The 26709-nt window shown below is 40.9% G+C and overlaps 1 protein-coding gene across 5 annotated transcripts in view; it reads left to right on the top strand.

Annotated features, from left to right (window-relative positions):
* TBC1D4 (TBC1 domain family member 4) overlaps positions 1-26709 on the top strand; it is a 2350609-nt gene that overhangs the window by 2160212 nt on the left and 163688 nt on the right. For all 5 annotated transcript variants that reach the window (XM_044085628.1, XM_044085627.1, XM_044085626.1 and 2 more), the window contains one exon: positions 21838-22082. In XM_044085628.1, the coding sequence (XP_043941563.1) occupies positions 21838-22082 (245 nt within the window). The remainder of the gene's footprint in view (positions 1-21837; positions 22083-26709) is intronic.

The following is a 26709-nucleotide window of genomic DNA, read 5'->3' as shown; positions in this document are numbered from 1 at the left end:
CATCACCCCATGTATAAAATGTAACTCGGGGTGTATATTATTTAAAATAGAAGACAATCTAAAGAACAATCTAGAGAATGTCTCAAAAACAGCCTAATAAGTTATGGAATAATGGCTGAAAACTATAATGTAATGTGTCAGCCTATCTGAAACCTATACACATATTTACAATATATTATATTTAGAATATATTTAAAATATATATAGCTCATCCTCTGAAGACAAAACCAAGTACATAACTAGACTCCACAAATCAGCTGTAAGAAATCTATAAAAGGGGTGATAATCAATAGCCCTTGGTTGGATTATAATGACTAACTATATAAGTACATCCATCAAATCTCTGACATCTCTACTACATGTCTTTTTAGAATCAAGTTAAATCAAAACCTATCCTAAGATCTCACAAATATCCTCAAACTTCACATAATGCTCCTTATTAATGAAGGCATACGGGAATGTTTGTTGTCAACAGAATTTTATATACATTGAGCTATTGTAGTATGGGTAATTAAAATACAAGCCTATAAACTCTTGTTCCACAACCAAAAGTGTGTATCTGAATGTACTACAAAAGAAAAGCTGTGCCTCAACCACCATTTATTTAAGTGAGCGTGCTTTTAAGGGGGCCCTAATGCTCACATATTGATTCAACCCTGGCTCATGTTGAGCCTTAAGTTTAAAAATCCAACTCAACTCCACTTGTTCCAGGTCATTAAATATGTCCCCCTCCCTCTTACTAGGTGTAACCTTCTGTAGAACCCTAAATCTGAATGAGTGTCCCATGTTTGTCGTAATATGTTTTGCAAGGGCGTTCTTTATATCACTCTTCAAGATATCATTAATATGTTCTTGCACCCTCTCTTTCAACGATCTCGTTGTCATCCCTACATAAAAAGCACTGCACATCATGCAATCAGCCAAATATATCAGATTTCTATCCTCACATGTGGCTTTAAATCGTGGTTCAAATCTATAGGGCAGAGTCGGATGTGTGAACAACTGCTCCAAAGTAATATATTTGCAGATGTTGCATCTCTGACAAGGGGAAGTACCAGGAGCATCTCCCCTGGATGTCTTCGGTCTAATTGTCTGGCTGGGTTCCACACATAGTAATCTTTTAAGGTTTTTGCTGTTATAGTAAGTGTAGGAGGGTACTGGGCCTACTAACTTCATAATACGTTGATCTGTCAATAAAATATGCCAGTTCTTACTTATTATGTCTCTGATGTGTTTGATATCGCTAGTATATCTGAGATTTAACCTCACCTTAGTGTTGTCAAAATTCCTCCTATTCCTTCTTGAACCATCATATATTCTTGCATTGCTTTGTTGCATGCTCTGGCCCAGCAGTACAGAATCTCTAATGAGTTCTGTTTTGCGTTTATCATAGCCCCTCTCTTCAAAACATTCTAAAAGGAACTGACTTTGTTTATGTAGCTCAGACTCTGTCTTACATAATCTTCTGACCCTGGTAAACTGACTTTTCACTATGCTATCGAACACGAATCTAGGATGTAGGCTATCATACTGCAGCAAACTATTCCTCCAACAATCCTTCCTGTACAGAGTGAAAATTTCATAGGAACTACCCAGCCAAGCTAAGCTTTGTCAGAAAGGCATCAGCACTTCCTTCCTCCAAGCCAAGGAAAGGTGCCAGGAGGCCTTCATCTTCTAGGACTAGCTCCTCTTACACTACCTCAAGACAGCCCTTTCCAGACAGACCTAACAATGTGTGACTGGCCAAACACTCTTCATCATCACCCCCTTTCTGCCTGCCTCTCTTACTGTCCCCCCCTCTGTGGCAAAAAAATCACCTCAGACAACTGGGTTCTTTCAATTGTGGAAAAAGGGTATTTTATGACTTGGCAGGAAAAAGCTTCTCCAAAAGGCATTCCCCTCTCTCCAGGAAACCAAATCTACCTCATACATCGTGTCATTCAAGATTTACTCATACAAGGAACAATAGAGAGGGTCCCCCCAGGACAAGTCGGGCAAGGTTTCTATTCCAGGATCTTTGGTTCCAAAAAAGGATGGCCCATGGAGTCCCATCCTGGACCTGTGTCTTCTATTCCCTTCCTGCATGTACCTTCCTTCCGCATGCTATCCCTACAAGCCCTTCCTGCATGTACCTTCCTTCCGCATGCTATCCCTACAAGCCCTTCTTCCACTTTTGACAGCCAGTGTCTTCATAGCCACTTTGGACCTGAAGGAGGCATATCTTCACATTCCTATCCACCCAGACTTCTGCAAATTCCTGTGTTTTGCTGTGCCATCCTCGCATTGTCAGTTTACTGCCTTTTCCTTTGTAAATACCCTTGGTGCTATAGATAAATCAAAGTGTCTAGCCCCAGTAGTAGCCTTCTGCAGAAAAAAAGGCATACAAATCTTCCCATACTTGGACAACCTCCTCATCCAGGCAGAGGAAGCAAGTATTTATTATTTATTTATTTATTTTACATTTGTTAACCGGGATGGTCCGACTGGATACATGTCCTTTTTCAGCGGAGGCCCGAGGAGAAAAGCTCCAACAGAGTTACATTGATAATTAGGTACAGTAAATGAGCTGAAAGAACTTAACAAAAACATAGGCTATTTACATACAAGTACAAGACTGCCATTACTATTTCTGAGATTACTACAAATGTAACATTAATAACATATTAGCAAGGATGGGAGGCAGTATAATGACATAGAGTTAGACAGGATACATATTTCTTTATCACAGTATACAAAGTACTTATCATCTTAGCTAGTTGTTTATGTTTTAGTTAATGGCACAGAGCTAGTCTGGGTTTGAGCAAGGACATAGCCAGTGTGACTTGACGTGGAGTTTTAGACTATTTTTGAATTGACTTAGAGAAGTTGCAAGCGTGATGTTATTTGGGAGAGAGTTCCATATTTTACCAGTGGTGTTGGCAACAGCGTCACCACCTAGGTTGAGAGATTTAGTTGTTTGGACAAGGAGTCTGTTTGCTGAGCGAAGGCAGCTTAGATTGGAGTAGGGAGTCATTAAGTTTTTAGTGCTGGGGTATTCTCAGGTTGTTTAAGGATTTTGAAGGCCTCTATGAGTTGGGACTGGTGAAGAAGGTGTGGGAATTCTATCCATCCAAGCTTTTTCAGGTTAGTACAGTGGTGTGTTCTGTAGGGTAGGCCTGTAATGAACCTGGCAATGTGATTATAGCAGGATGAGAGCTTGGCCAGATCAGATTTGTTAAGGTGAGTGAGGACAGGAGAGGCATATAGTAGGGTAGAGAGAAGGTGTGAACGGGCTGTGGCTGCCCTGGCATTTGGGGTAAGGAAGGCTTTAATTCTATATAGGGTCCCAAGTTTCTTGTTGACTGACTTAATGGCTTGGTTGATATGTATATCAAATCTGAGTTTATTGTCAATGTTTACTCCTAATAGCTTTGTATAGGTGTCTGGGGAGATGATGGTCCCATTATTGGATTTTATAGTGAAGTTTTCAGTCGGAGATCTATTGGTTGGGTAGAAGAGAAGTAACTTGGTTTTGTTTGGAATTAAGATCAGGAGATGGTTGGCAAGCCAGTTTTCGACTTTGGTGAAGCTATGTTGGGTGGTAGTTAGTAGATTTGCAAGAAAGGCATTGGAACATATTATAGTCGAGTCATCTGCATATTGAATGCAGGTGGCTTCAGGGATGACTGTTTGGATGTCGTTTATGAAGACTGAAAAGAGGAGAGGTCCTAATATGGAACCTTGAGGAACTCCTATGGTATTTGGTAGTAGGCAGGAGAGCTTGTTTTGCCACATTACTGCTTGTTGTCTCCCAGTGAGGTAAGCTTGAAACCAGTCAAGGGCTGGAGTATCTAGATACAGGGTTTTTAAAGTATATAGAAGTAACTGATGGTTTACCATATCGAAGGCTTTCGATAGGTCCAGGAAGAGAGCGGAGGATATTTTTTATTATTCCGGTTAAGATTAATGTTTTCAGTAAAAGAGAGGAGGGCAGTGGTTGTACTATGATGGGGTCTGAATCCATGTTGAGAGTCTGTGAGTAGTTTATTTTGGGTTAGATAGAGCATTAGTTGGTTGTGCATGCACTTTTCCATAATTTTGGCAAGTGGTGATAGTATGGCTATAGGTCTATAGTTGGATAGTTCTGTGGAGGAACCTCCTTTGTGGAGTGGAATAACATAGGATATTTTCCAAATTGAGGGGATTGAGGCCTCGGTTATGGTTCTGTTAATTAGGATTGAGATAGGGTAGGCTACGACATCTGCAGCAATTTGCAGGTATTCAGCCGGCAGAAGATCGGCTAAAAGGGTGGTTGGCTTCAGTTTTTTCAAAAGGGATCTGATAAAGGATGTGGACACTGGCTGGAAGTTAAAAGAGAGTGGTGAGTCCGGTATAGTGTTTATAGAAGTGTGGGGAGGAGAAAGTTGGTTAGCTAATGACTGGATGGTTTCTGTGAAGAAAGTATTGAATGAATTGGCTATATCTTCTTGGCTCTTGTCAGATAATGTTCCTGGGGTCGGAGTAGTGGATTTGCCTGGTTGGAGAAATTTATTTATGCCTGCCCAGTACTTTTGAGGGTTATTCTGATGTTTATGTTGCAGATTGTAGAAGTAATTTTTCTTATCTAGTATGATGGCTTTTTTAGTCTCATTTCTAAGTTGTTGGAATTTGATACGATCTAGGGGCAGTTTGGTAGTGCACCATTTATCCCACGCTGTGTCTCTAGTTGTTATTTTGGTTTTGGTGTCTGTTGTTAGCCAGGGTGCTAGTTGAGTTTTAATTCTTATTGAGCATTTAGGGGCATGTGAGTCAAGTATAGTAAGGAATGAATTGTTAAATGATGACACTGCCTCATCAAGGGGAAGGAACTTTAGTTTTGTCCAGTTACATGATTTGAGTTCAAGTTGAAATTTAGTTGGGTCAAAGTTTTTCTTGGATCTGATAGACCTATAAATAGGTAAGCTTGTACAATTAATTTTGTCTTTCATGATGTATGTGAGCAGGTGATCACTAAGATCATTAGGGAGAGTTCCAGACATATAGTTCTTGGGATGACTGTTGGTGAGTATCCAGTCTAGTATACTCTCTTTTGGTTATTGTTACCTGTACGTGTGGTAGATGATATTATCTGAGAGAATCCATGTAGGTTAACAGGGATGGGGTTGGACTGTGCTGTGCATTGGTTCCAGTCAATATTAACATCGCCCAGGACAATGGTTTCTTGAGGGTAGTTGTTGGCTATCCAATGTAGAATGACCTCTAGTGTTTCTACATTGTTCCCAGGGGAATATAGGTGACAATTAGGTTAATGCCCTTATGATTATTTAGTAGAATTTTTAGAGCTAGTATTTCAGCGTTAGAGACCTGGGGTGGTTGTATAGGGTTAGTTATGATGTTAAGTGTGCTATTATATAAGACGGCTATTCCACCTCCACTTTCTTTACTCTATCTCCCCTAAGTATATTGTAACCAGGAGGCAGAATCTCATTGTCTTTGGTTGATGGCAGGAGCCATGTTTCAGATAGACACATTATGTTGGGGAGGTATGTGGCTAGTACAGCATGCAGGCTATGTATCTTATTGTTTAGGCTTCTAATGTTTAAGTGGCATATTAGGAGGGAGTTGACCAGTCGGTGGGAGAGTGGTGGGCTGGTAGGATTTTGAGTTAAGGTTGGGCCTGGATTAGGATGGATGTCCCCATCTTTGGTTATGTTTTTTCTTAGATACGCTAGTAGTCTAATAACTTTGAATAGTAGTTTTAATTCATATTTGGATTTTGGTGTTGATTGGAGTGTTTTTTTTAGAAGAAAGTGGTTGGTATTTATAATTTTTGGGGTAGTGTAGTAGTGGGCAAGTTCCGCAGTCAGTGGAGGTAGGGGGGTCTTGATTTGGCATTTTGGATAAGAGAAACCTACGAATGTGAGATTTTCATAGCTAGTAAGAAAGTATGGCAGAATTAAGAGTGGTAAGATAAGAGGAAGGAGTTTATAATTATTTATAGACATGTTATATGTCATCAATGGGTGGGGTCAATGTGCTTCAGAGGAATAGTAGTGGTTAAACAGTAAAGTGGTGGGGGGGAATTGGAGAGGAAGTTGTGTAGCTTGGAGAGGAAGTAGGGGTGTGGCCTAGTGGCTATAAATGTAGACACAGTGGGGCGGGTGGGATAAGGGGGCAGGGAGCGAAGCGAGCCTGAGCGTAGCGAGGGCGAAGCGGAGCGGGGCTAACCCAGTCCCAGTTTTTGGTCCTATGAGTTGGATAAATAGTCTGATAGTGTAAGTAAGCAGATTGGAGTACAGGCTTGAAATTCAACATAAACATATACAGTTGTAAAATGTCTAATACAATTCAACATAAATAGGCATTTACAGTTGTAAAACACTTACTGGAGAGACACTGAGCCTTCATGGGGCCTGTAGCAGAGTGGATTGTAGTTTTACAAATTACAAAGTACTCTACAGTGACACCTCCAGTTCATCATTTCTCTCCTAGGAAATCTGGATTTCACAGTCAACCTTCTCAAGTCTTCCCTTACATCCTCCCAAGACCAAATTTTCTTGGGTTGCAGAATAAAGACGGATGTGAGGAAGGCCTTCCTCCCACCAGAAGAGGTCACTTCTCTGACCAGCTTTGTTCAGAATTTGCTCCTAATCAACTGCATCTCAGCCAGGTAATTTCTTCGGCTACTAGGTCTGATGGCAGCCACTCTCCCCATGCAGCCCATTGCCAGACTGCACAGGAGGAAGTTCCAGTGGTACTTGAAGAATGTCTGGTCCCAACATGACCACCCTCTAGACTTTCAGGTGCCCTTCCATCCCTGCCTGAAAAATGAAATAAAGTGGTGGATTCAGCAAATTCACCTGAATCTAGGACTACCATTGGAGCGTCTCTACGAAGTTTGACACATGTACACAGATACCTCAGACCTGGGATGGGGGGCCACTATGAATGGACTCAATGTACAGTCTCAATGGGAGTCTTACCTTCAGAAAAAACACATCAATATCAGGAAAATGCCTGTGCTTCTTCTAGCCCTGAAGGCATTCCTCCCTCTCCTACATCCAAGTTCCCTCTAAGTCTTCACAGACAGCACCACAGTGCTATGGTACTTCAACAAGCAGGGAGGGAGCAAGTTTTACTTACTCTGCAGACTGGCCATGCAAGCATGGGAGTTGACCACTCAGTCCAAGGTAATACTACAGGCAATGTACATTCCATCACAAGATGATGATCAGGCAGATGCCCTCAGCAGGTTATTGTCCCAAAATCATAAATGGATGTTACACAGAGATGTCTTCCTAGACATAGTCCAGTACTGGGGCACACCACAGATAGTTCTATTTGTCTCCCCTCAGAACAGACAATTAAAACTATTCTGCTCAAGGTTCCACTCACCACAAGCCTGGAGAGTGGATGCCTTCTCAATTTCCTGGAAAGGGATGTTCCTGTATGCTTCCCCCTCCCTTCCCTCTAATACAGAAGGTCCTGCTGAAAATTCTGCGGGACAAGCCAAAAATCTTGCTGGTGACCCCATACTGGCCAAGGCAGCACTGGTTCCCCCTTCTTTTATCATTAGCCAAGGGCAATCACCAGAAGTTGCCTCACAAGGTGGACCTCATCACACAACAGAAGGGATCTGCCATCCACCACACCTCCAAACCCTCAGTCTTTCCCTGTGGGCAGTAACCATCTGTCCTGTAGGAGGCCAGGAAACCTACTTCTAGGAGATCCTATTTATCAAAATGGAAAAGGTTCTCTACCTGGTGTCTTCAAAGGCAACTAGACCCCTTTCAGGCAGATATACCTTTAGTTTTGGGCTATATCTGTGAGCTCTTAAAATCTGAACTTTCATATTCTTCAGTGAAAGTCCATTTGTTAGCTATCTCAGCCTGTTTACCTCTCGATCCACCCATTTTATCCAGATTAGAGGGGAATCTCTTTCTCAAGAGGGTCTTGCACATCAGACCACCAAGGAAACCCATTCCTCCTCCTTGGGACTTGAATTTTGTACTGAAGAAACTTACTATTACCCTCTTTGAACCAGCAGCTGCCGCCACATTAAAGATGTCTACCTGGAAAACTGTTTTGCTTGTAGCTCTTAGTTCAGCCAGAAGAGTCTCAGAGCTACAAGCACTCATGACTTCTCCACCTTACTTCATTTTTCATAAGGATAGAGTCTCTCTTCACATTAACCTTCCTTCATGCCCAAGGTGGTCAGTGAATTGTCACTTAACCAATCTATCCATTTACCCACCTTCTTTCCTTCGCCACAGAATGACAGTGAGAGAGTGCCTAGATATTCAGAGACAACTGAGGTTCTATCTGGATAAGACTAAAGACATCAGAACGTCCAACCAGCTCTTTGTATTTTTTCACCCCAGGGCCCTGGGGAAAGTTGTATCCAAACAGACCATATCCACCTGGATCTCCTAAATTATACCCTTATGCTACTCCTTCCATGGTAAAGAGTTACCTCGCACTGTGAGAGTCCACTCTACAAGGGCTGTGGCCTCCTCAGGAGCCTTCCTGAAAGGCCTTGATACAGCCACCATCCTAGAGACAGCAACATAGTCCTCTTTCCACACTTACACTAGACACCATCTACTTCTTCTTCTTTTGGCTGATCCTGTTAGGGGTCGCCACAGTGGATCATGTGTTTCCATTTCTTCCTGTCCTATGCATATTGCTCTGCCACACCAACCACCTGCATGTCCTCTGTCTCCACATCCATAACCTTATCTTAGGCCTTCCTCTTTTCCTATTACCTGGCAGCTCCATCCTTAGCATCTTTTTTCCCAGTATAGTCTGCATCCCTCCTCAGCACATGTCCAAACCAACATAATCTTGCCTCTCTGGCTTTGTCTCCAAACCTTTCAGCCTGGGCTGACCCTCTAATATACTTATTCCTAATCCTGTCCACCCTCATCACACCCAGTGCAAATCTTAACATCTTTAACTCTGCCATGTCCAGCTCTGACTCCTGCCTTTTTGTCAATGCCACTGTCTCCAACTCATAACATAGCTGATCTCACTACCCTCTTGTAGACCTTCCCTTTCACTCTTACTGGTACTTGTCTGTCACAAATCACTCCTGACACTCTTCTACACCCACTCTATCCTGCCTGTACTCTCTTCTTCACCTCTCTTCCACACTCACCATTACTCTGAACTGTTGATCCTGAGTATATAATGTCATCCATCTTCACCACCTCTACTCCCTGCTTCCTCACCATTCCCCTATCCTCCCTCTTAATCACACACATATATTCTGTCTTATTCCTGGTGACCTTCATTCCTCTTCTCTCCAGAGCATATCTCCACCTCTCCAGGGTCTCCTCCGCCTGTTCCCTACTCTCACTACAGATCACAATGTCATCTGCAAACATCATAGTCCATTGGGACTCCAGTCTGATCTCATCTGTCAGCCTGTCCATCACCATTGCAAATAAGAAAGGGCTCAGAGCTGATCCTTGATGTAATCCCACCTCCAACTTAAATGCATCCGTCACTCCCACCGCAGACCTCACCACTGTCACACTACCCTCATACATATCTTGTACCACTCTTACATACTTCTCTGACACTCCCGACTTCCTCATATGATAACACAACTTCTCTCTAGGCACCCTGTCATATGCTTTCTCCAAGTCCACAAAGACACAATGCAACTCCTTCTGACCTTCTCTGTACTTCTCCATCAACACTCTCAGAGCAAACATCTCATCTGTAGTACTCTTTCCTAGCATGAAACCATACTGGTGATCAGTAATCATCACCTTCCTTCTTAACCTAGCTTCCACTACTCTTTCCCATAACTTCATGCTGTGACTGAGCAATTTAATCCCTCTGTAGTTACTACTGCTCTACACATCACCCTTATTCTTAAAAATCGGTACCAAAACACTTTTTCTCCATTCCTCAGGCATCCTCTCACTTTCGAAGATTTCATTAAACAATCTAGTTAAAAACTCCACTGCCATTTCAACTAAACACCTCTATGCTTCCACAGGTATGACATATGGACCAACAGCCTTTCCATTCTTCATCCTCTTCATAGCTATCCTTACTTCCTCCTTGCTAATCCACTGCACTTCACGATCTGCACATCATCCTGCCTTTTCTCCCTCTCATTCTCTTCATTCATCAGCCCCTCAAAGTACTCTTTCCATCTGCTCAACACACTCTCCTCGCTTATGAGTACGTTTCCCTCATTGTCCTTTATCACCATTACTTCTTTATCACCATTACTTGCTGCACATCTTTACTAGCTCGGTCCCTCTGTCTAGCCAATCGGAACAGGTACTTTTCTCCCTCCTTAGTGTCCAACCTTTCATACAACTCTTTATATGCCTTATCCTTAGCCTTTGCCATCTCTCTCTTTGCCATGCACCTCATCTCCTTATACTCCTGTCTACTTTCTTCATCTCTCTGACAATCCCACTTCTTCCTCACCAACCTCTTTCTCTGTATACTCTCCTGTACTTCTTCATTCCACCACCAGGTCTCCTTGTCCTCCTTCCTCTTTCCAGATGTCACACCAAGCACCTTTCTAGCCATCTCCCTTACCAGCTCTGCTATAGTTGCCCAGCTATTCGGTAACTCTTCACTGCCACCCAGTGCCTGTCTTAACTCTTCCCTGAACTCCACCTCACAATTACCCTTTTTCAATTTCCACCATTTGATCCTTGATGCTGCCCTCACACTCCTCCTCCTCCTCTTCATGATCACCAATGTCATCCTACAAACCACCATCCTATGCTACCTAACTACACTTTCCCCTGCCACCACTTTACAGTCTCCAATCTCCTTCAGACTGGCCCTTCTACATAAGATATAACCCATCTGTGTGCATATCCCTCCACTCTTGTATGTCACCCTATGCTCCTCCCTCTTGTTAAAATAGGTATTCACCACAGCCATTTCCATCCTTTTTGCAAAATTCACTACCATCTGACTTTCTGCATTCCTTTGCTTAACATCATACCTACCCATCACTTCCTCATCCCCTCTGTTCCCTTCACCAACATGCCCATTGAAATCTGCTCCAATCACCACTCTCTCACCCTTGGGTACAGTCATCACCACTTCATCCAACTCACTCCAAAATTTTTCTTTCTCATCCATCGCACACCCAACTTGTGGAGCATATGCACTAACAACATTCATCATTACACCATCAATTTCCAGCTTCATAAACATCACTCTATCCAACACTCTTTTCACCTCCAAAACACTCTTAGCATATTGTTCCTTCGGGATAACCCCTATGCCATTTCTCCTCCCATCCACACCATGATAAAAAATTTGAACCTGCCTCTGATACACCTAGCCTTGCTCCCCTTCCATCTGGTCTCTTGCACGCACAATATACCAACCTTCCTTCTGTCCATCATATCAGCTAGCTCTCTCCCTATACCAATCATACTGCCAACATTCAAAGTTCCGAACCTCACTACCGCAGTCCTAGCCTTTACTTGCCTTTGGGCATGCCTTCCCCCTCTTCTCCTCCTTCGGCCAACAGTAGGCCAGTTTCTGCCAGCACCCTGTTGGCCAACAGTACTGGTGGCGGTCATTGTTAACCCGGGCCTCAACCGATCCGGTATGTATATCTGTACTAATTTCCGCATGTATGATTTGGCAAATTTTACGCCGGATGCCCTTCCTGACGCAACCCTCCCCATTTATCCGGGCTTGGGACTGGCAGTAAGAAATGCACTGTCTTGTGCATCCCCAGTGGCTGTGTTACACTAGGCACTATAAACTGGATAACATCTCCAGAGCCAGGGCAGGATTTGCTAAAGCCATCCTCCATGGATTCTTGGAAACTGCTACTACTTCCACTGCTATATATTAGCTTTGGTATTCTCCCACATGTGAGAATAGGAAACATGAGAATAGAAGGACATAGATTAGTTTTGTAAAATCTTACCATAACCATAGGTATCCTTCTCTTCCATGTTGCAGTATTCTTTTCCCTCCCTCCTACCCCCTATAGGACCTTTTACCTTTCTGGATGGCATCCTTTTAGCTGCCCTTAGACTATTGCCAACTGGGCATTCAGTTCTGAGGTCTGTGTGTGCGGACATCACATTTATGGCCCATGGTTTATAGTCCCAGCGTGTGATGTCCCACACATCTTACAGCAGCCAGGCTAAACTTTTGTATATGAGCTGGATGTTTGGGTTGTCGCCTGAGGCAGAGGATCCCACATGTGAGAATACTGCAACTTGGAAGAGAAGGACATCTGCGGTTATGGTAAGATTATACACAACTAATCTATCTTCTTGGCTTGATGACATTCAAGGTCTTCATGATATATTTTGCATGTTTTAGGAGCTAAATAATGTAGTGGGTGGTAAGTATGTAGTTGATGCAGACTTACTTATTCCTCCTCGGTTTTCACCTTTGCAGACTCATTGTCACAAGTCTTTGGACTGATGGAATCTGTTCCATAATTCTCATTTTGGGCCTTCCCTATGTACAACAAAACTCTTCATTGGTCCTAATAGTACATGCTTCCCTAGCAGTGTGGGAACCAACCTCATCTCTCAAAGATTCACAGGAGTTGGATCTCTCTAGGAGAGGAATTCCCCATCAGTCAGCCCTACCATTAAGCAGTCATTCTTACCATCTGAGCTTTGGATATGAAATTGGGACCAGTGGCCCACCAACAGCAGTCATACAGCTAGTCCATGAGCAGTACATAAGTAAACAGAGCAGCTCACTGTCAGTGCTACGGTGGAGGGGGTTGATGCATTTTTGATAGCTATCCCTACATAAGGGCTTCAGTACAGCAGTTTGTAGAAAGAATGTACTGACTTCCAGGGTTTCAGTTTTAGTCTCGTCATGGACCTGATGATTTAAGAATCCTGTCTGTCTAGAGTTTTCCAGGAGTTGGACTCTCTGGAGGTAAACCTGTTATTCACTGTGGAGAACATAGTCCTCCACTAATGTCTTTGATTCAGCATGGCAGACATCTTCTCATTCTTTGCTGGAGATGATTTCTGTGTGCATTTCTCGATTCTCTCTTAGTCAGTGCCTCATCACAACATTCATACAGAGAGGCGTGGCTTCAGGTTTAAAGGTCATTGACAGAGGAAATAACTATCCATGTACAAGCCAAGAACTCCTCCTTGGCTAGGATGAGAGCAGGCACTGCCTCGGTGTCACCTTGCTAGGCTGGATCCTTTGCTTCTTTTGGGCCTACTGACCAGAGTCCCAGAAGTGATTAAGGCTTCAGGTAAGCTTTCACTAGACTTACTGGGCTAAGTGGGAAAGGCTTAGTTGCTTTCCATTCAACTTAAAAGATGGTGCTGTTATATCTGGTCAGTTTACATTGATATTGACCTACTTTAACCTCTATGACTGAGGTTTTAGTTATTCCCTGGTCAGGAAACATGCCAGTGGTACATTTGCTTATTGTCATTTTGTAAAGCACAGGACTGTTGCCTAGCATTACCTAGGTAAGCAGTTCTACAAAAGGGTTTACATCACCTTTCAGGTAGCCTTCTCCTCCTTAGCTCTGTAACTTGATGACTGACTTCCCTTCCCATCAGCTGTTTCAAACTTACTTATTCAGTGCCTTTAAAGTTTATGTCATGAAAGACACGTTTCACAGTACATATTATCTCCACTCACTGGATCCAAGAATTTCAGGCTGTTATTTGCAGGGAGATGTATCTGATCTTTCACAGTGATTGGATGTCCATTATAACTGACCCACTTTTCTTCACCAAAGTACTGTCAGTATCCCCCTTAAATCAGTCCATCCTTATTTTTTTGCTGTGGCATAGACCCGGATGGGGGGGGGGTGGAGGAAGGGAGAACTTTTTACACATTGGTTGTGCTTTTCCACATCAAGTTTACTAAAGAAGATGCAAGAATTCAGAAAAATATAACATGAGGTTTTCACTGCTTAAGATTATTCCTAGTAGTTGTTCATTGCTTAGCGCCCACAAAATCAGACAGCAGATATGTTCTAACCTTATCAGTTGGTCTGCTCTGTGTGTGTGGGCGGGAGGATCCTGTACAATGAGTGCTTTTACCATTCTGTTCTTCCATGCATTTAGAGGATTATTTTGTCCATATGCTATGTCTGTAGTTTCCTGTAAGTTGAGCAGATCTACATTTGTTTGTTCTTTGGATATGAGACAAACTGAATAGCATAGTGGGTTAAGAATATTCTTCTGGTCTGACATGTGATACTATGGTGTGTACCAGTGGGAGGTGTGCTCATTTCTGGGGAGGATGAGAGAGAAAGATAACCAAAATGCAAATAGCAGAAGAGGAAACCTAACAGTTATCTACTGCAAGATTGGCTCCTTGCAGAATAGCTGATGTAACTGTTGTATCATTACTTCAATAAAGCAGAAAATTAGTTGGGTAGTAAGTATTCTTACTTGGGGGGGGGGGTAAAGGTTTTCTTGAGTGAGGTATAGTTAATGCTGCCACTCTTTAGTGAGTTGTTATGGTCACACCTTCCACTCTACAGTGGTTTGATAATGTTACATCTGCCACTTTAGAGTGACTTGGCGGTGTCACTTCTGCCACTCTGCAGTGATTTGGTGGTGTCATATCTGGAGTATCTTGTGTACTTCTGGAAACCATCCCAAAAATAGATGATGTAAGAATGGTTGGTATATGTGTGTTTATATGTCTGTACTGGAGGGAAATAGAAGCAGCAACTAGATGATTGGGGGGGGGGGGGGGCTGAATTATGGCATGTTGTTCAAAACCATGAAAATGTATATCATGAAAGAGAGGCTAAGCAGGAGACAGATACTGACTTGGAGCTGGCAGAGTAGAGTGGTTATCATGTAGGTGAACAATCCAGAAGCAGAAGAAGACTAAGACTGAATGATAGAGGGGGTTAAGTTCAGTTCTAAGCTGAGAACTTGCTGTCTGATTGGGTGAGTCCCAGGACTAGAAGATACCGAAGCACTATGTGTGGTAGGCAATATGCTAGGTGATATGTTTAAAAGGTGTGCGTGTATGTGGGGGGTGGGTCATCCAGAGGAGAGAACACAGAGTGAAGAATAGAAGAAGCAACTTTGTAGTAGCTGGATAAGGATCTGGTGGACTTGACAAGCTTTACTGTTCCTTCCCTTTTATGTTGTTTTGTTTTGTAACATAAATATAAACAAAAGCAATCAGATGAGCTATTAATAAAAACTTGCAGTAGAATGATTTACACACCTCTGTTATCTACATCATTTATTTTAACACGTCATCTTCCCCTCAGCACATACAGTTTTCCTTATGAGTTTAACTTAGTTTGTGAAGAAGAAAATGTTGACATAATTTTGTATTTTCTTGGGGTTCTTTTGAAACTCTGTAACACACTGCACTTTCAGCTCCAGTTGTCCCGTAAGAGTACTGCTTAGCTTGCTCATATGTTTCTTCTCCAACAAAAAAACTCAAAGCAGCCTTAAGGTGTTACTGCTCAATGCTAGGAGCCTAAACAAGAAGCTTCACATCCTATATGCTCTCCTCACTCTGGAGAATGTAGACATCTGTGCTGTTAGTGGGACTTGGTTTAAAGCCACAGAAAGTTCTGTGGCAGTAGAATGCGCCAGTGCCTTCCAAACATTTAGACCAACAGCAGCACAGACAGTGGCTAAAGGTGGAGGTGTCTCAATCTGCATCAACAGCAAGTACAACTCTAGATTGGTTAAACAGTATGATGCTCTGAAGTTCATCCACATCCAAGTCTCCATGTACTGGCCAGCTACAGGTCACCCCCTATGATCCACAAAGCTCTCAACTCTTATCTGGATCTACTAGAGGCACTCACCAACCAACCAAATAACCTATTCATGGGAGAGTTTAAATAGCTATCTATAGACTGGGAGATGTACATTGATTCTGATGCACAGTCACAATGTTTCCTGGACTTCATTAACACAAACATTCTGGACCAGATACTGCACTCTCCAACCAGAGGATCAAATATATTGGACCAAGTAGTTACCAAGATGGGAGAGGGTTGTGCCCTCACTGTGTCACGTTTCCATTGGTGAATTCGACAGCAAAGCTATCTCCCTCGAAGTAAAAGTCAGTACAGAAAACCGAGTCAAACCTGTAACAGTTAGGAACTATACTAGAGCAAACATCATCCTGTTAAGTGACAGTTTATTAAAATTCACAGCTTTCCCAAACGCCAGAGAACACAGCTACTTATGCAGAATTATTTACAGAAACCCCTTACAAACATTTAAATGGCTGCATTGAGACCGCTGTACTTACCAGAAGTAAGCCAAGATTTAAGACTGAAAACAAACCACCCTGGTGGAATTTGTATCTTTACAGGTTATATAACAAAAGAAAAAAAAAAAGTTATGGCCAAAATCAGAAAAATAAACTTTCATGGAGACAACAGCTCTCTGATTCAACTAAACAAAAATGTAAGAAGTCTAATAAAGTCAAACAAGGTCAATTACAAGGTCAGGATAGCCTTCCAGGCTAAGGGCAATCACAAGGTCTTCTTCAGTTATGTCAGGAATCTTAAAGGCAATATGTAACAGTGTGCAGAACTGGTGGTCAATGGCACAACCTTCAATGAACAGGGTGACATAGCAAATCTACTGGCTGATAAATTTAGCTCTAACTTCATCCCCCACTCATAGTTCTAACTTCATCCCCCACTCATAGTTCTAACTTCACCTCCCAATTCCCCCCACTACCACCTGTGAAGTCTCTTCTACCATATCAACTCCCCAGTTGTCAACAGGGAGCAGGTTCTGGAGGTGTTCTCTAAGGCCAAAATCACTGGTTCGTTGGGCCCCAACAGTATCCCCAATTGCCTACTAAATAGCCAACTCAGCACAGACTCCACGTGGGCCAGCAGAGTAATCCAGGCTGCAGAGAGCTGAATAAGTGACTTTTCTTGATACTAAGTATAATTTTTGTTGCTTTCCACATCTGAATACCTAGCGACTGTATTTCGCCTGCCTTTCTGTTACATTGAAGCTGTTTTTACTGCATTTAACTTAATATTGCACTTGGAATCCTTGTTTGTTACTACTTGACTGTATTTGTAGCAAATTCTTCTGTGTAAGCTGTAGTAGCTGATTCATAGCATTTATAAGTGTTTGCTGTACCTGTTTCTGCCTGTTTTGTGAAAAAAAAAAAAAAAAATATCTCTTGTTTTTCCTGCTTTACTAGTTTAGTCCAGTTTCAGAGTTGCTGATTCCTGGGCTTTGGTTGTAGTTCCTGTGTACTGTTTCCTTGCCTTATTTGGGGAAAGGAAGTTACCTTGCTTACCAGTGGGAGTGGGAAGCATTGAGCTGCCTTTTGTCCAGTTTTGTGAGGTTTCAGCCAGTAACTAGTAGTTTATTGGTCGTTTTGGGCCAGTTTCTAGCTTTTTCCAGCCCCCTGGTATAAAACATACCTACTCAGCACAGACTCCACGTGGGCCAGCAGAGTAATCCAGGCTGCAGAGAGCTGAATAAGTGACTTTTCTTGATACTAAGTATAATTTTGTTGCTTTCCACATCTGAATACCTAGCGACTGTATTTCACCTGCCTTTCTGTTACATTGAAGCTGTTTTTACTGCATTTAACTTAATATTGCACTTGGAATCCTTGTTTGTTACTACTTGACTGTATTTGTAGCAAATTCTTCTGTGTAAGCTGTAGTAGCTGATTCATAGCATTTATAAGTGTTTGCTGTACCTGTTTCTGCCTGTTTTGTGAAAAAAAGAAAAAAAAATATCTCTTGTTTTTCCTGCTTTACTAGTTTAGTCCAGTTTCAGAGTTGCTGATTCCTGGGCTTTGGTTGTAGTTCCTGTGTACTGTTTCCTTGCCTTATTTGGGAAAGAAGAAGTTACCTTGCTTACCAGTGGGAGTGGGAAGCATTGAGCTGCATTTTGTCCAGTTTTGTGAGGTTTCAGCCAGTAACTAGTAGTTTATTGGTCGTTTTGGGCCAGTTTCTAGCTTTTTCCAGCCCCTGGTACAGGAACCTCATATGCCTTCCTGAAAACACTAGAGGTTCCTGGAATTCATAAACTCAAATTGATCTCATCACACAATCCGAACATGGGAGCTAATGTTCAACACGACCACAGTAAAGAACTTCTCAAAAGCCGACTTCACACTGGACTGCATGGATAAGGCAATCCCAAGCAAAACAAAGACTGATCACTATAAGTAAAAACTACTGGCTGACAGGTTCAGTGCAAACTTCTCCCCTCCCCAAAAGGAGAGATATCTATAAGTGAGAACTGCTCTCAAAGCAAAAACACAGCATCCATGGGACCTGATGGTGTGCTCCATGAACTCAATCAGAATTAAACCCACAGCTAGGACAGCTGTTTAAGGATACGGGAGAGGGTGACTGCAACTGTGGTACCATCTGCAAAGCCATGGAGAGGATCATATTGGATCTCAAAAATGAAGACATAGGGAATTTACAGCCATTGGATCACAACCAGTTTGGCTTTGTCATAGGCAGATCATGCCTTTTAAACTTGGTTGACTTTTTGAAACAGTCACCAAAGCCATTGATGAGGATACATCACAAGATGGGTTGCAAACTGTGACAGAACCCACAGGGTCAGAGTTGCTGGCGCCATGTCAGACTCAAAGCCTGTCACAAGTGGTGTCCCACAGGGCTCAGTCCGACAAAGTTTGCAGATGACTGCAAACTGGAAGGGTCTCACAGAAATGGATAACTGTAAAGTTAAATGCCAAAAAAATAGGTGGCAATCCACTGAGCACAGAAGAAGTTATCAGGGACCTGGAGACCCAGGTTGATAGTAGTCTGTCATTCGACACCCATGTAGCTAAAGTAGTTAGGAAGACCTTCTACATTGCCCACCTTATCATGAAGGGTTTCTCATCCAGATCAAGGGAGGTCATAGTTTCCTTTACTCATCACTCATCAGACCAATGATTGAGTACAATGCCCCATTCGAATGTATCTGACCCGACACTTGCAGCAGCTGGAGAGGCCACAAAGTTCCTCACCAAAAGGATAAAGGGTCTCAAAAATCTGTCCTATGCTGCCCGACTGAAAGAACTCAGATTTGATGAATATGCTTCACCTCAAAAATCCAGATCCATCAGAGCCACAGCTGGAGGGATAGATTCATCACCCAAAGACTCCTATGCTGTGGAACAAAATCCCGGTACATGTGAGGCAGAGCACCTCGCTGGCCTTGTTCAAGAGAAATCTTGACCAATGGATGGGAGATCGCAGATATACCCCAGGGATTACCTCAGTGTCACTGCTCGACAGAGGCACAGCAAAATAATGGGTTTAGTTCCCCATACTAAAGGGAAATGCCCTCGGGCAGATAGCCTAGTATGAACCTATGAACCTATGACCTATCAGGACCCCTTGAGTCACTTGTCAACTACAACCTCAGAACAGGCTACGTACCAGATGAATGAGAATGGCAACAGTTATGCCTTTCACAAGGGCAGACCATCAACTGACCCCGGAAACTACAGACTCATTAATCTGACTACTTTAGTATGCAAAGGTATTGAACAAATTATCATGAAAATGATCAACAAAGACAATGGCAGCCTAGAGACACTGGACCTATCCCAGTTTGGCTTTGGAAAAGGAAGGTCATGCGTACTTATCCTGGTAGACTTCTTTGAGAAGGCAATCAAGGCAGTGTATGTTAGGAACTGCATTATAGTGGGTTTTGGGAAAATGTCTACCCAGGCAAATTACTTCATTTATAAGATACCCCTAAGAGTTAACCCGGTAGTTTGAAATCTGGGGACATATGTAGACAGTAATCTGACCTTTGACCAACATTTAGCCAAGGTAGTAAAAAAATCATTCTATGTCTCTCAGCTTATAAGTAAGGGTATAGCATCCTGGTCCAAGAAAGTTATAGTACCACTCTAATCGTCCCTTATCAGACCCATCATTTAATACAATACCCTCTTCAGCATGTACTTGATTAGGCATATGCAACAGTTGGAACACCCATGGAGGTCCCTCACCAGGATAATCCAGGGTATTAACGCTGTCCTATGCAGATCGCCTTAGAGCCTTTTCTCTATACTTGGTCTCCTATAGGTTGTTGAGAGGCGATCTGTGCTTGGCATGTATACCATATTTACATCCAGCCCTGATGTTGCTTTCGCGCATCTGCAAAATGAGCAGCACAACAAATAGTAGATCCATGGATTTGAACTTTGCTTGCGACTTAAATAGAATGTTGTAATGAGACAGATATGTGATTCAGTGTATCCCCATGCTCTGGAATAGGCTCACATCTGCAAAATGAGCAGAGCCCCTCCCTATTCCTATTTAATCATAACCTTGACCATTTAATGGGAAATTGCAAATTCATCCCTTGTCTCTTATAGACAGAGGCTGACAGTAAACATTCCCTAACTAACATCGGATGGGTACTCATTAATTCATCCCTGGGCTGACCCTATGTCTGTTATAGACTGAGGTGAGAATAAACATTCCCTAACTAACATACCCCCCACATCACTTTTTAGAAACCTTCTAAGAAATATACCCCTCCAAATAAGACACACATGTTAACCAAGGGATGTAATTGGGTTGGGTTGCAGGGCTAGGCTTATGGTGGTCGTTAGCCTAGTATATACCTATGAACAAGATGGCAGATTTAAAAAATTCTCCTACAGAATACGCTGACAAAATGTTGGGGGGGGGGGATGACAAATGGCTATAACTAAGGAAATTATTCTTTTGAGCTGGGACACAGGTTCTAAATTGCCTAGGCACAGTAAGGCCTTCCTAAGTTTAATGCTAGTGGCTACCAAGAAAACAATTACTGGAAAATGGAAATCAAAATCTAAACCAACTGTAATTGAAGGTGGGATCTTTACGGAGGAATCTGTAGGATTATCTTCTGCTTTTGCTGCTGTTTGTTAATACACTTATTGTGTATTATGTTATCCTACTAGAATTATTTTAACATTTTTCTCTATTGTGTACTTAGTCTTTTTCATATTGATATGGAACTTTTCTACTTGGTACTCTGATAAAAGCGGTTTGCTTTTGCTGACCCATTCAGACTATCCTGGCCAACAAATGTAAACATAAATAAAAGGGTAGGAAATTTCTTAGAAATACTTGACAATTGTGGGAATAATACATGCAGAATAATGTTCAGGAGGAGGAGTAAGGTTTAAAGGAAGGCAGGAATTGAGTGATTTATGTAATGTTGGAGTAGAAGAGAGTTGTTATAAAGAAAGAAAACATGTATTTTATAATGCTGTTAAATGAAAATGTTAATATGGTTTGTTTTGTTTTCTATTAGTGTGTGTGTGTGTGTGTGTGTGTGTGTGTGTGTGTGTGTGTGTGTGTGTGTGTGTGTGTGTGTATATGTCCTAAGTGATGATTTAACAAAGGTGTTTAAAAACATTTCTAGGAAATGTGTTTTATCTTCAATTTTCTTCTTATATAAATATATTAGAGTTGTTTTGTAATTTGGTGTAGAGTTGCTAAAAAAATGCAGAAAGCCTGTCCTAATTTTGATGGTGTTAGATAAGTTCAAAGGACGATGGTAAGTCTGCACTAATTCACTATGATTGTGGAAGTGTGAGTAGGAAGTTTTTGTTTTTTTTCCATTTAACCAAAAATACTTTTGCCATGCATTTTCATGATGATGCACATTCAGTTTCAAATTGTGTTTTATACCTTGTACGGTTGAATATTCTTACTGCAGAGATATTGGGATAGCCTCAGTCACTTGGTTTACATTAACTGTGTATTTCATTCAATCTATTTTCTTTTGTTACTAATGAAACTTTTACCAGAATGTCATTACCTCTTATGTTGACAGTTATTTCTTTCTCTTATCTTATTTTATAATTTAGCATGTTAATAACTCCTTTTGTGTGCTTGTTTTGTTCTAGGTCGGACATTCCCCACTCACCCATACTTCTCTGCTCAGCTGGGTGCAGGACAATTGTCCCTTTTTAACCTCCTAAAAGCCTACTCTTTGCTGGATGAGGAAGTAGGTTACTGCCAGGGCATTAGTTTTGTGGCTGGAGTCCTTCTGCTTCACATGAGTGAGGAGCAGGCCTTTGAAATGCTAAAGTTCCTCATGTACGATCTGGGATTCCGTAAACAATACAGACCTGACATGATGTCTCTTCAGGTATGTGCAGTAAATGCATTATGTTTAGAAAATTATAATACAGTATATGACTAGACACTGAGGAGATCTGAAGTAAAGCAACATGATTTAAAGATTTTTTATTATATTGAAAATGTATTTTTCTGTTTTTGAAACGTGTTTTGATCACACAATTAATGGGCAGTATGTTGGTCCACTACAAGCTCAGCTACATGGCATTGCTGCCAAATACAGCAACAACTATAAACAGAGAAAAAATATTGGCTTGGTCATCTGAAAGGGTACTTTTAACTGTAGAATCTTACTTGATATATTTTCTTTTTTTACCAAAGTATGACTGACATTGTCTTTTTACCCATGTTCTATATCTTTTACCTGGAGTGTTTTTATTAATTCTTGTTATATTAATATGCTCAGCATACATGATGTAACCTGTTTTGTGTATTATGCTGGATGTATGTATTTGTATAACTTGATGTTGGAGCTTTTCTCCCCGGGCCTCTGCTGAAAATGGACCTGGTCCAGTCGAAATTTCCCGGTTAACAAATGTAAAATAAAAATAAATAAAATAAATAAATATGATGACTAAACCCAGCATATTTTATTATTATTGTTGGAAACAAAATATAAATAAGTAAACTCTGATGATCCAGCACTTCATCAGACAGCATCCAAATTAAAATTCACATCTATCTGAAGAGTAAATCCTAGTATGAAAACGGCTACACTTCATAAAAATGTTGACATTCTTTAAAATCCTCACATTCCATTCTTGTTGCATAGAATTCCTCTGCTGTGTTCAAAATTAATGCAAATTCTTTTGCCACACTAAAGCTATCTCTTTTAAGACACACTGGTTTCCTTAATAGTCTAGAGGAATTTTGACATGACCATTAACATTCTAAAATGGAGCACAATGGTCTCCAGTGTATTCAGACTATTTGCTAATTAAATTAAGTTCAAAATCACAGCCTACTCAAAGTTTTATTGTAATTACATATTATACAAAATGTGGGTCGGCAGTGGCGGGTGCCTACCTGCTGTTAATTCATGAAAAGCTTTAGGGAGAGGAGTAAATCTCAGATGCAAATAGAAAGATGGCAAGGGATAAAGAACCATTGATAGTCAGATAGGACAAATTTAAACTTACAGTAGATAAAGTGGTGAATGTTTATATAGCCAAGCTGTAGAAAAGAAGATGATTTTGAAATTCAAAAGGTATAGACTATTATATGTAGAGGATCAATTAAATAGGGACAGTTCAAAATTCCAAAAGAAAAATACAGTTAAGGCAAGACTTGGGTCATGGACAAAAAATTAGATTTTTTAAAGGCATTACTTAAAGAAGATTTATTTTTCAAAATTCCACAGGATATCAGAAGGCACTGGCTGTAAAGTTGTATCAGCAGAGGAATCCATGTATTATAACTGTAGAAAGCAAACCTGCTGCTGCCACCCAAGCTGAAATAAAATGTTAAAATCAGTTCCTTTATTAACAAAATAAAATGTAATCCTGCTGTTGCTGTCTGGATAAGAGCTTTCGGTTGTTGAACCTTTATCAAATCATAAAGAAAAAAGCAGCTTCCCTTCATTTAAAAAGAGCTTCCTGCAGCTCATTCATTCAATCAACCAATAAAGTTTTGGTGTATAGACATACCTCTCATTCAGAGTGCATGTTCTATTTACTTAGTGTTAGCTAAAAGCTTGGAGTTGTTAAAGTGAAATAACATGGGATTAATGCATGTGCATTATTTCTTTAGAGCCCTTCCTTTCAAGATGGGTTTGAGCGGTACAATTTCATTTAATCCAGGTTTCTGGTCCGCTCTAAGGCTCATAATCCATTTTGTTTCCTCAGTTTTAGTATAGTTGGCCAGATCTCCTCCTTGTATTGTTTCTACTAGCCTGCTTACGACCATAAATTTAAAAGTGTGGTCTCCATTAACTTTAATATGACCGTATAAAGCATTCGTATTTACTTGGTTTCTGACAGGGGTTTATCAGCCAGAGCAGGAAACAATTAAGAATCCAAAAGAGATTGTGGAGAACTTTGAGAATATTATATAGATTTGTATTAAACTAAAACGGATTGAATAAGAAGAAGAATTTCAGAATTATGTGCAAGCAATGGCTCTCTAACTAAATTAAATTAGTAGCTGGCTAAAGAATTGATGATTCGTATAAGTGTTGAAGTCCAGTAAATGATAAGTCATTAGTCTCAAGGTATGACGTCAGGAAGTGATGGCCTGCCCATAGAATCATGGAAGCAAAATATAGAGGAGGTGACACCATTGTTGGTGGTGTTATTCAATGATGTTATTGTAAATAAAATTTGCCAGCCACATTGAGGCAGGCAGTTGTCGTCAGTATGGCAAAGGAAGAGAAGTAACAAATGTTGTTGCTCTCCTACAGTACTTAAGCTTGGTTAAAATTTATGTCTGTTGTAGTGGCAGGATTAGCAAAGTATTTATCATGATCGATAGAGGCTGATCAGTGGTGCTTTGTAGGGAAACAGCAGACTTTCGATAATATCTTGAAAATGTTTGTAGTTATGAAGGATGCCCAAGATAAGAAAGCTATAAGAGTAGTAGCCAGTTTAATTGCTAAGAATCCATTTGACAAACTTGACTGTCAAAGGTTTGAATAGATTTTGTCTGCCTCCTGAGTCTAAGTTAATGATGGCTGTATGTGACAGTTCCACAGCAAGGATAAAGATGCATGCAAGTCTCTGTCTACTTTTTAACTTATATAGTAGGAACCACGAGGGATGTTCATTGTCATCAGTCTTATTTACTTTAGACCTAGAATTGCTGATAGCTACATTGCAGGCAAAATCACACAAAGCTGTTTTTTTTGGCCCCCCCCCCCCACCACCACCAGCAGAGCCATAGGATATTTTCTGAAATTGATCAACAAATGATGCTGAATTATATTTGAGATGATAAACCAAAGGTGGGTAAGAACACTGGTTGTAGGCAAAGTGGTAAAAAAAATTGTAAGTCATTATTTATTTAGTTATTCATGCATCTATCCATTCATTTCTTTATTTAGCTTTGTTAGAGTAGATGACTGATACATACCTGCTTCAGGTTCAGCCCACTTGTTAAACAAACGACAGTCCGTCTTTGAGCATGTAAAAATACATCACTGAAGCAAATACACACATAATAATAAATACTTTAGGTAATAGTTGTAAAAATCAATGAAAGAGAGGACATTTTTAACAGCAGTTATGTGATATTTAAAAGGTGTAATACTCTTCTGAAAAATATTCGAAGAAAGTCGGATGTAACCAGAGACAAGTAAAAGGATTTGTAAAGATATCCATCGGGGAGGTTAAGTAGGATTTATGTATCAATGACCTTTAACAGATATATGAGATAGTCCTAATTAACTGCAGTGAAGGACAAGGTGTTAAATTGCTGGAAAGGAAAGCAGTAGTTGTAGGCTGTAGCTTATGATGGAAATTATTTAGATGGGATGTGCTTATAGGGGAGCCATTTGAAATGTTGGGACCCACTAGAATGAATCCCAAAATGCAGAGACTGAATGACTGGAAGAACAGACTTACATATTCCCTTTTCTCCGAAGTATGGTAATATCGGATTTGGTATATATACATGTGGGGGTTGTGGGGGGCTTGCAGCATGAGGGTTGCATGGGGAGGCTTGCCCCACTTTTAGAAACAAGTTTTAAGGAGAAGAGAATGCTTTTCGACATTCTTTCTTCTCCAGGTTTTCAATCTTTTTTTGGCTTTTCAGTACATGGAATTTTGAGTGCTGACATTTCAACAGAGAATCTGCTACAGTGGTTCTTCTTAAGCAACAAGTATTACATTCTGAGGGTAGTTAATGGTCATCATAATTTTTAAAAGTATATTGGATGGTTAGGACCATTTATCTTGTCACATTGCTTGAAAAACAGTGACAGTCAGTGGTTTTAATTAGACATTATTTGATTTTTTTTCTTGAATTCAGGATGCAGAGTTGTATCTTTGATGGAAACTGATATGGATTCCCGGATTTTGCTTGCAGCCTAAAACTGTGAAGCTGGGATTACTACATTGTTTGTGTATGTATGTGTGTTTATTGGGGGAAGCGGTGTGGACTGTGGAATTAATTTTTTTGGTTGCAGTCTTTTATTTGACAGATATGTGTGAGATGAGGGGGCAAGCTTCAACAATCAGCAGGACTAATGATGCCAATGTGACTAAAACTATCATATGCTAATAACCTTCCCCTTTACACTTAGTTCTTTTTGAACAAGCTTTCTCACCAACTCTTTTACTGTGTGTTTATCAAACATAAGAAAGATGTCCACAGCTATGTTTGGGTAAAAAAGTGCTAATTTTTGAGAAAAATATTGAATTTCTTTCTGATTTACTCTTGTTTGCTTACATCATGAATACATGCCCAGCAATTCGCCGGTCACAATTTTCAGGCAGCTTTTCACTGTACTCTCCATCTCTCCCCAAGCCTTGGCATTTTTTTGCCTCACTCCTTACTTTCCAGTTCTTGTTCTGCCTCTGATATTTGTTCCTGCTTCTACATTAGTTTGCTCATTTAACAAATAAATCATAATTTCTAGAGTTGTATCTTTGTTTCTCATCAGAGCAGTGTGCTGATTGTTTTGTTAAGAGTTGTTTAGCTTT

Source organism: Protopterus annectens, chromosome 10.part0 (genome assembly GCF_019279795.1).
Source record: "Protopterus annectens isolate FY-2018-M chromosome 10.part0, PAN1.0, whole genome shotgun sequence".
In the NCBI taxonomy this organism is placed as follows: Eukaryota; Metazoa; Chordata; order Ceratodontiformes; family Protopteridae; genus Protopterus; species Protopterus annectens.
This window is presented reverse-complemented; position numbering and strand designations above follow the sequence as displayed.